This window comes from Chiloscyllium plagiosum, chromosome 25 (assembly GCF_004010195.1).
Source record: "Chiloscyllium plagiosum isolate BGI_BamShark_2017 chromosome 25, ASM401019v2, whole genome shotgun sequence".
In the NCBI taxonomy this organism is placed as follows: Eukaryota; Metazoa; Chordata; class Chondrichthyes; order Orectolobiformes; family Hemiscylliidae; genus Chiloscyllium; species Chiloscyllium plagiosum.
In genome coordinates, this window is record NC_057734.1 from 44128729 (window position 1) to 44140094 (window position 11366).

Below are 11366 nucleotides of genomic sequence, written 5' to 3' on the forward strand. Positions count from 1 at the left end.
CCTGACCTGCTGTGCTGTTCCAGCAATAAAGTTTCAACTTTGATCTCCAGTATCTGCAGACCTCACTTTCTCCTCGAAGATTTCAACCTACTGCGAATCCTCTTACAAGGATGCCTTCCTTGAAGAAGCTCTCTGCCTCTCTCTACAAAGATTTCAGTGAGTCCCTCTCTCACTGCACACCCCAGGCCCCAAAGTGCTCTCCCACTGACACCTCAGTCACCTGCCCTGCCTTATTTCCCAAGGGTAGGTCAAGTTTTGCACCTTCTCTAATAGGTACATCCATGTACTGAATCAGGAAATTTTCTTGTACACACTAAACAAATTCCTCTCCATCTAAACCCTTAACATTATGGCAGTCCCAGTCTATGTTTGGAAAGTTAAAATCCCTGACCATAACCACCCCATTATTCTTACAGATAGCTGAGATCTCCTTACAAGTTTGTTTCTCAATTTTTCTCTGACTATTAGGGGGTCTATAATACAATCCCAATAAGGTGATCAATCCCTTTCTTATTTCTCAGTTCCACCCAAATAACTTCCCTGGATGTATTTCTGGGAATATCCTCTCTCAGCACAGCTGTAGTGCTATCCCTTATCAAAAATGCCACTCCCTCTCCTCTCTTGCCTCCCTTTCTGTCCTTCCTGTAGCTTTTGTATCCTGGAACATTAAGCTGCGAGTCCTGCCCATCTCTGAGCCATGTTTCTGTAATTGCTATGAGATTCCAGTCCCATGTTCCTAACCATGCCCTGACTTCATCTGCCTTCCCCGTTAGGCCCCTTGTATTGAAATAAATGCAGTTTAATTTATTAGTACTATCTTGTCCCTGCCTGCTCTGACTGTTTGACTCTCTTCTGTACTCAACTGTACCAGTTTCAGATTGATCTCTTTCCTTACTATCTCCCTGAGCCCCACCTACCCCCCCACCTTGCTGATTTAAATCCTCCTGAGCAACTCTAGCAAATTTCCCTACCAATGTATTAGTCCCCTTCCAATTAAGGTGCAATCCGTCCTTCTTGTACAGGTCACTTCTACCCCAAAAGTAATTCCAATGATCCAAAAATATAAATCCTTCTCCCATACACCAGCTTCTCAGACATGCATTCATCTGCTCTATCCTCCTATTCCTGTCCTCACTAGTTCATAGCACTGGGAGTATTCCAGATATTACTACTCTTGAGGATCTCCTTTTTAAATTCCTGCCTAACTCTTTGTAATCACCCTTCAGAATCTCAACCTTTTCCCTTCCTATGTCGTTGGTTCCAATGTGGAAATAACCTCTTGCTGGCCCCTCTCCCTCTTGAGAACATTCTCCATCCTCTCTGAGACATCCTTGATCCTGGCACCAGGGAAGCAGCACACCATTCTGATTTTTCGCTGCTGGCCGCAGAAACGTCTGCCTGTACCTCAGACTAGAGAATCCCCTAACACAATTGATCTCTTGGAACCCAACGTACCCCTCGTTGCATTAGAGCCAGTCCCAATACCAGAAACTTGTCTGTTCGTGCTATGTTCCCCTAAGAATCCATCACCCCCTACATTTTCCAAAACTGCATACTTGTTTGAAATGGGTATAGCCACAGACCACACCTGCACTAAGTGCCTCCCTCTCGTACCTTTCCTGGAGTTAAACCATCCATGTGACTAGATCTGAGACTGTCCCCCTTCCTATAACTGCCATCCATCACATACTGTTGCTGTTGCAAAGTTCTCATTGCTTCTAACTGTCTCTCCAACCGATCCATTCGATCTGATAAGATTCACAACCAACAGCATTTATTGCAGATATAATCTGCAGTAACCCTTAAACTCTCTTTAAACTCCCACATCTGACAAGAAGTACATACTAAAGACCATTTTTTCTCCTTCACAATCTACAGACCCAGAAAATAACCTTGTCTTATTCCTCTACAAAACACTGCCCCAGGTTAGATTAATAGTTACAGCTTATATTTTAAGTTTAATCAAGAGACATGTCTCAAAAAACATATAATCAAGAAAGAACGCACTCTACTCACTACTGCAGACTTTCTGTCAGCCACTTAAACCAATTAACTTATCCAATCTGTGCTGTGAACTTCACCCAAACAATTCCTCCAAGATCAGTTGTGAATTTCACTGTTTGTTAATTTTCCCAGATGCTCTCTGATGTCCAGTGATACATGAATTTAAACAGCAAAGGCAGTACTGTGCCAGGTTCACTCTGGTGTCAGTTTCTTTCTTTTTTCTCTGTCTCTCGCTCATGCACTGACCTCACCATATGCTTCCTTTGTCTGTTCTTCTCCCTTTTAAAACTCCTGTTGTTTTGACATTTTTTTCCCCAAAGTTCCAAAACAATGCTGCTCCTGCAATTCGAGGAAATCACCTCCAGCACCTAAAATACCTCAAAAAAGGAGCCGTTGTTATAGCCAGAAATTTTTGCTGTCCTCCATCTTGGATGACCCAGAATTGTTTGGATGTGCAGGAAAATCCCTGCCAAATATGGAAGGATCCTTTGGAGGCTTGGATGGAGGTGAGGGGGAGGTGTGGGTGTAGGTTTCTCACCTCTTGCGGTGGCAAGGGATGGTGCATGTTGTCACCTCCAACTGTAATTCTCCCCACGAGTGGGCTGGCTACAAAATGGCAATCCTCTTGGCAGTGGTAGGATGCTAATTGTGAGTCATTGAGGAACTAAAAACCAGCATTTTCCTAGCAGCATGTGGATCCGAGTGCCATTATCTGATCATATAAAGGCTTAAAAAAAAGGGTAATGGTCTAAAGTAGCACACGGCAAGCAAATACATTCATTTTGAGGTATTGGCCTTGCTGATTGATGCCTCAAGTGGTTTTATTTCTTGTTATGCTTTCATGTCTATGCCTGGGTTTCGCTGAAAAGACCAGCAATGACTGCCCATCTCCAACTGCCCATGAACTGAATGACTTACTGGGCCATTTCAGAGGACAGCAAGACTCAATCACATTGGTCTGGTGTCACGTGTTGGCCAAACCAGGAAAGGTTCACAGATTTTCTTCTTTAAGGGATATTACTAAACCACAGGGATTTGAAAACATTTGATAGTAGTTGTTGTGGTCACCGTTACTGAGGCCAGCTCCATAATCTAGATGTTTAAATTAAACTGCACTTAATTCCTCAAGCTGCCATCTCATTTGAATGTGCACACACCCCAATGCATTACTCTGGGCCTTTGGAAGACTTGTCCAGCAATATTACCATGAGATTGCTGTCTTGTGGCATAGACTTTTGGCTTCATCTTCTCACTTTCTCTCACTTACTGATCCTTTACTTTCCCTTAGCTTGCTTTCCATTTCTATTTTATCCAGTCAGCTGGGCCAAAGTTGCTTGTTGCCCTGTCCAGGTGTTCAAATTGAGACAGACTGCAGTGTCCTGCCCTGACTGTTCATTGAGGGTTTCCATCAGCCATTATATCTGGCGAGCACTGGTGAGCCCAATGTTTATTAGTCATCCTCATAAATAGAATGGTTTCTGAGACCGTTTCAGAGATAATTGAAAGTTAAACACTTCCTATGGATTTGCAGTCATATGTCAGGCAGGACGGAGTAAGGATGGCAGATTTCCTTCCCTTAAGACCATTAGTGAGCCACATGGGATTTAATGAGAAAGAATGACAGAATCCATCATCAGCAATGTTGAGACACACATTCAAATGTATTCATTGAGTTCAAATTCCATCAGCTGCTATTTGATTTGATTTGATGAAATTTGATTCCATGTCCCCAGCATCTTTGCCAAGGCCTTAAAGTTATTAATTCAATGACCTTATCATTATGTTGCCATCTCCAAAAGCTATCAGTTTTTTATTTCCACCACTTGGTCAGTGATGGCCAGCCCTCCTTTCAATGCCTCTGACTTAGAATTATAGAGTCATAGAATCAGAATAGCATGTAAACAAACTCTATGTTTAAACTCATTAATGCCAACTATTTCCCAAACAAACTAGTCTCACTTGCCTGTGTTTGGCCCATACCTTCTTTGCTCTCTTGTGGCTGACTGCTATCCTCTGGCAAACACAAAGGCTGCCAACTATTGACCAACACGGGGAAAATTGGGAAGCTGTTGGCCTAATGGTGTTATTAATCTAAACTTGGCAAATGGTGGAATTTGAACTCAATATTAATCTGAAATAATGTTCTGGAGTCATAGAGATGCGCAGCATGGAAACAGACCCTTCGGTCCAACCAGTCCATGTTGACCCAATATCCCAACCCAATCTAATCCCACCTGCCAGCACCCGGCCCATATCCCTCCAAACTCTTCCTATTCATATAGCCATCCAAATGCCTCTTCAATGTTGCAATTGTACCGGCATCCGCCACTTCCTCTGGCAGCTCATTCCATACACTTACCACCCTCTATGTAAAAAAGGTGCTCCATAGGTCACTTTTATATCTTTTCTCTCTCACCCTAAACCTATGCCCTCTAGTTCTGGACTCCCCGACTCCAGGGAAAAAACTTTGCCTATTTACCCTATCCATGCCCCTTGTAATTTTGTAAATCTCTATAAATTCACCCCTCAGCCTCCTACACTCCAGGGAAAACAGCCCTAGCCTGTTCAGCCTCTCCCTATAGCTCAAATCTTCCAACCCTGGCAACATCCTTGTAAATCGTTTCTGAACCCAATCAAGTTTCACAACATCTTTCAGATAGGAAGGAGACCAGAATTGCATGCAATATTCCAACAGTGGCCTAACCAATGTCATGTACAGCTGCAACATGACCTCCCAACTCGTGTACTCAATACTCTGACCAATAAAGGAAAGCATATCAAATGCCTTCTTTACTATCCTATCTATCTGCGATTCCACTTTCAAGGAGCTATGAACCTGCACTCCAAGGTCTCTTTGTTCAGCAACACTCCCTGGAACTTTACCATTACGTGTATAAGTCCTGCTGAGGTTTGCTTTCCCAAAATATAACATCTCACATTTATCTGAATTAAACTCCATCTGCCACTTCTCAGCCCATTGGCCCATCTGGTCAAGATCCTGTTGTAGACTGAGGTAACCCTCTTTGCTGTCCACTATACCTCCAAGTCTGGTCCTCAGCTCAAATCTCAACTTGGCAAATGGTGGAATTTGAACTCAATATTAATCTGAAATTAAGGGTCTAATGATAAACATGGAATCACTGTCAATTGCTGGAAAACCCGATCCAGTCCACAAATATCACTTAGGGAAGGAAACTGCCTTCCTTACCTGGAATAGCCTACAGCAATGTGGCTGACTCTTAATTAGCCTCTGAGTAATTAGGGATAGGCACTAAATGCTGGCCTAACTAGTGACACCCACATCCAATGACTAAAAAATAGTTCCTGATATGCTAGAGATCTTCCAAGGTTGATGGATACTACAGTGCATGCTTACCCTTGGAAATGTGATTTCAATTTGATGTGTTCCGTTTAAAACTTTTATGTGTGATACAATAACACAACATGCATCTTTTAATGGGCTATTTAACTGACAACTTTCATGCACCTTCTCTTGTCCTTTTACTTCTTTTATCAACTTGGAGATCACAAATGTTGATAGTTCCGTCAGTGTAATCTAACCATGATTCTAAACAAGTTGAAGAGAACCTTCTGTCATTCCTCTAAGAAAACTTTTATATGGCCCTCCTCTGCTTTAAAATGTGCGGTATGTATTAACTGATGCTGGGTTTCAGTAAGAGGCAAGTTTGTGTCAATGGGCCTGATAAAGAACTGTATGGAGTCAACACCCTGAAAGGCAAGTTGCCTGACACTGGTGGAAAATTCAACACTTTTGGAAAACTCACTTGGTCTTGAACTAGAAACTACAGCATATTTAAAAAAATATTCTTTTTCCATTCAGTCATTCTGATTAAATAGCAAGGCAATCAAAAAGGATTGCCATTTTGGGATTGGGGAGTGTAAAGAAATGACCCATGTTTATCTTGCGCTGTTCACAGCTTTGGAACGTGGCCAGGTTTCATCGCCAATAAAATACTGTCTAACTGCGGCCTCAACTCCACTTTGCCATCTATTCCCGACAACTATTCATTCCCCTTTATCTACCTCATGCTTAAAAATATTCAGTGATCCAGCCTGTCAGTGCTGTCTGGGGAAGAGAATTCCAAAAAATCTGAGATGACAAGTCCTCATTTTCGTCTCAAGTGGATGACCCCTTATTTTTACACTCTCTCCACTTAATGTCCCTCTCAAAATAACATCTGCTCACTTCTCTCATTGTGGTGCTTGAACTCCCTTGAGACCCAATTTATTTTTAGAATGTCGAGAAGTCAATATTTAAATATGTGATTTTATTTCTCTGTATTTTTCACAACTGTCCAGCGGACGGGTTCCCTTGCAGGGAGTGGAGAAGGATGCCCAGGATAATATCACAAATCCAACAAACTCTTGCAAATCCATAAGCTAACAAGAAAGCAGCAACTGTTGGAGGTACACACAGAAGTCAGTCGGTATCTGCCTGTCTGCCGTCCCTTTCTGACACTCTCCCTTTGAAATCCTTCGTGTTGCGAGCTATACAACATTTTGCGTACACACAGTATTTTATTATTTAATCAGGGCCAAAAATAAGACATTAATACAGTACACGGAAATACAATGACGTTATTTTGCTTAAGGGTATGAGGGTCAAGCACCCTTTTCGAAAAGTTATCAACATTGTAAAAATTGCATGAAATTCATATCAAGGAACAGTGGAAAGTTATTTTTTTAACAATAATACAGAAAATATGTTTTTAACAATAAAGCATTTTAACATCTTCATCACATGCAGCTTGATTTCCTGATGCTTTGCTCAAGTGTGGAGCTGAGGGTCTGGTGTTGCACTCCGCAGGAGTAAAGCTCGTGTGAGGTCCATTCAGAAGCTGACAGGGTGAGGTAACTGCTTACACTGTACGTCTGGTCAGAGTCCTGTAGGGTTGAGCTCGTCTGGACGCCGGTCTGCCTGACTTTGCCGTCCACACTCCACACCAACGTCACCGACTCCGGGTAGAAATGACTGATCATGCACACCAGCGTCGCCTCGTTGGCTTTTGCAATCTGCTGTTCTGACGGGGGGAGGAGCAACACTGTGGGCTTCTTTGGCTGACGACCTAGAAGCGAAAGATGAAAGACTGCTTATGCGTTCACATACACATCTGAATTATGAACTGTGTCAAACACTCACATTGAAACACCAAAGTGTATTTAATTCTGAGCTGCAGAGACGTGTACCCGCCAGAGGTTTATGTTTCTGTTAGCACATTCAAGGAACATGTAGAAAACCGAATTTCCTTAAACTGCATATAGAAAAAGAAGCCTTCTGTCACTTAATGTCTTGCTGGAGAAGGCCGGGAGGGTCTGGAAATATACTTCGGTTAAAAAAAGAGTTCATTTTGGGGAACTAGCTCTCAAAAATCCAAGTACATATGTGCACTGGTAAAGCGTCAGATTCTGGGAGGCTGCGTGTTGAGATCACTTCAGTATCAAACGCTGTGTCCCAGTAAAGTGGTGGTCATGACTTTCCACCATGAGGTGAAAGGAGGCCAATTCAAAATCAAGCCAAAATCATCAAGGCTCCGTTTGGTTGTGGCGCAGTGGCCGTGTCCCTCTCTCTTGAGGCTAGGGGACTCAGTTTCAAGTCCGAATCACTCGGGTAGTGTGTAATAAACTGACACTCTGCTTGCTGGCAATCAGGGAACAAAAGCTAGCGCAAAGTCCTTATTTTAATTCAAAAACGGAAATTGCTGGGAAAACTCAGCAGGTCTGGCAGAACCAACGAAGGGCCGTTGGGACGTTAACTCTGCATTCTTTCCAAAGATACTTCACACACTCGGAGTCCCTCGTACTCACCAGCTTTCCTAATAAACATCCCTTATGTATTTGTGTAGACAATTTCAAGCAGGAAATACGTCTATACCACGAGAATGCTATTTTAAACTTGACTGCCCGCGCCGACAGAGACTGACTTGCATTGCGCTAGTAATGTGCACAGACTTCCACTGATATCAGTTTTCCCCAATATTGTACTTTTGACATACCCTTAGTCCGGTCGGCCTGAATTGATGTGAAACTAAACATTTGTAATATTTATTTCAACTCTACTTTATTGTGATGTGTGCTGATATCTGAGATCATTAATCAATTTTTAGGATAATTGGATAATAATGCTTCAGAATGGTGATGTAATCACAAATTATCTTCGAATTACAGGAGACTTGGCTTCTGGATATTCACACATGTCGGCAATTAAATGCGGTAAAGGGTAGCAACTAGAGTTCTGTGATGCAGTGCCCCGACCTCTGAGCCTGTGTCCAACTCCGGGGGTGTATAATCACACTTCCAAACAAAAATGATCTGCAACGGATTGCATCAATTCGACTTTTGACCCAATACAACCGAATATTATCAATATGAATAGTCCTTCACGAGGACTTTTAAATTGCTTTAGTTATATTTTAGATTGATTAACCCAGACATCACTCGATTGAATTGCGTTTACATCTATGAAAACTTCTGACTACTTGACTACTAGCAATGACTGAACAAAGTTGGGCAGAGTTATCTAGAGGGAATCATCAGTTGTGTATGGCTATTCCTTTATCTAAGAGGTCCACGAGAAAATTACTGAACACCTTTTCATACATACACCTGTAACTGTAGCAGAAACGTTTTAAAATTATTTGCGTTGACTAAGAGTACATGCTTTCAATTATCAGTTTTCCCTAGCGTGACGACTTTGACTCAGTAAATCCCAAACTACATTGTGCAATTTATCTTACTTTTACCAGTAAAATACGTTACCGGGATCACCATACCCATTTCAATCGGCTAGATGTTGCCAAATTCTGCGGAGGGCCCCGATTTTCCGGAGATTAGTCCCAAATTACAGCGGGAGAGAGGGGATGCCCCTGCGAGAGAGCCGCCCCCCCCTCATTCCCACGCACCCCCAACTTCCTCAGAAAGTCAGAATTGAATATGCCTCCACTACTGCCTCAGGCAGCACATATCCCCTGAACACACCGTGTCTAAAATGTTCCTCCTCGCGTCACCCATGGTTCTTTCGCGTTTCACCGTTAATCTGTGTTGCTTGGTTTGTCATCATTCGAGCAATAGCAACGATTTCTCCCAATGGATCCAGCCTAGACATTGTATGGTTCTCGACGTCCCCATCAAACCTTGTCAACTCCTCATTTTCTTTCAGGAGAACACTCTCTGCTGCTTCAATGAAACTGCCTTACTAAATCTCCTTAATAGTGGAGCCATTTTCACGTAAGGTTTCTTTGCTTATCACCCTCTAAAACCCCCACCATTCCTGCCAACTTGATCCAAAAGCACCTGATATAGCCAGTTCAGTGTTTTATGAAAGTTGATAATAATTTCCTTGCTTTTGTCGATTTTCAAGCCCAGAATTCCGAAAAACTTCTTTATATTAAAAAAAAATGCTCAGCCTGCCCTGTCTTTAAATATCCATCTTGTGTCTCTCTCTGTTTCTATGCCCCACTGTACATTACATCCACTGTTTCGTATTACTTCATCCTACTCCTCCTTACATGTAAAACTTCACACCTCCCTCCATTCACGGCCATCAGCCTTGTCAGACTTGAAATTTATCATTACCTTCCTCACAACTCACAACAGTCGCAAGCCTTTTCATCAGCCAAACGTTGAAAATGTGTCGAGTACACCAAAGTGTACTCTAAGTGTACACCAAGAGTACACCACTTTATTCCTACAGATACAGTAAGCAACAATCTCAGGGGGACTGCACTGTATACACTCCTGAAGCCCAGAAAGTAACCCTTCACCGGAACTCAGTAGTCTGATGTCCAATTCACTCCCTGACCGCGCTGTTCCTTTTAGACCATGGGTTTCACTTTGGCAAGCCCATCATATCGGTGCCTGATTTTTCAAAAGGCCAGCATATGTTGTCTGATAACAGAAACAGTTTAGTCCTGTTTCAAAATACGTGGGATACTATTTTGTTGAATTTGGAGCAAGGCCAGGCCGTTTCTGGGACCCGTTTCCTTCCGGGATTCATCTGGAGGCTTCTAGTCACTCCAATTCTACCTGCCATGAATTCTCATGTTACAATTTACACCGGTGGTATGCAAAACGAAACACTGTTTAGCCCATTTCTACATGGTTTCCCTTCATATTCCAGAAGTTTTGAGGGGAGGTCGGCCTAACTCTGGTATTTTACTAACCCTTGGATGTGGTTTTGGCAGGAGAGGGGAGTGACGCCGGGACATTCGGAATATAACGTATCGGATGGTCCCCTGACTGGTTCCCGTCAACATGGGCTTTTCCCAGACGGCTCACCAGCGTTAATGGCTGTCCGCTCAGGCAGTGCTAGGGAGCGGAGCGGAGAATTAGCTCTTAGTCGGCACTGTGGTGCTTTTCTACGCAGGAGGCGAGCAAACCCCTCCGTCTGTGTGACCGAGGCAACTTTAGGCAGTCCATTTGAAGCTTTGTGGCGATCGCTTCATAATACAGCTCTCCACCCGCCTCACAGCTCTCACCTCCCCCCATGGAGGCTGCCCGCAAACCACTTTCCCCCCCCAACTCCAACTCCAATAACTTCAAATAGAAGGTAACTCCGGGAGCTGGAGAGAGGGGGTCACTCAGCGGCCGCTTGGCGTAACGATACACTAGCGAGTGTGCGGCTCTAACAGGCGGGCTCGGGACCCGGCGCTGTTCCCGACCTTCGCCTGGAAAGTTAAAATAATCTGTGGTCTTTAGTTGAGTGACTGACTGTAGAGAATTATTGAGGATTGGAAGAGGCTTGGAACACGACTGAACGTTTAGTTTACACTTAATTGAGAGAAACTCCGAGTTCCAATGCGAAAATACGTTTCCATTTCCAACCTTCACCTCATTTCAAAATACTTGGATTGAAACCGGTCCATGTCATTGGTTATTGGAGAATACATGCTGGGACTTCGTTATAATATCATAATAGTATCTGACATATTAAATATTGCCACATACAATCGAGAGTCCATAAAGTGTGCGCTGGAAAAAGCACAGCAGGTCAGGAAACATCTGAGGAGCAGGGCAGTCAACTTTTCGGGCAGAAGTCCTTCATTAGGACTCCCCGTGTGAACATAGAACATAGAACATAGAAGAATACAGCGCAGTACAGGCCCTTTGGCCCTCGATGTTGCGCCGATCCAAGCCCACCTAACCTATACTAACCCACTATCCTCCATATACCTATCCAATGCCTGCTTAAATGCCCATAAAGAGGGAGAGTCCACCACTGCTACTGGCAGGGCATTCCATGAACTTACGACTCGCTGAGTGAAGAACCTACCCCTAACTTCAGTCCTATATCTACCCCCCCTTAATTTAAAGCTATGCCCCCTCGTAATAGCTGACTCCATACG

The 11366-nt window shown here is 43.3% G+C and overlaps 1 protein-coding gene across 1 annotated transcript in view; it reads right to left on the reverse strand.

The window, feature by feature from the left end:
* Window positions 1–6302: 6302 nt before the first annotated feature.
* The window catches only part of LOC122562483 (immunoglobulin lambda-1 light chain-like), a 7111-nt gene continuing 2047 nt past the window's right edge, over window positions 6303–11366 (reverse strand). Inside the window, exon 3 of the mRNA XM_043715321.1 lies at window positions 6303–7091. Within this exon, the coding sequence (XP_043571256.1) occupies window positions 6763–7091 (329 nt within the window). The 3' untranslated portion in view covers window positions 6303–6762. The remainder of the gene's footprint in view (window positions 7092–11366) is intronic.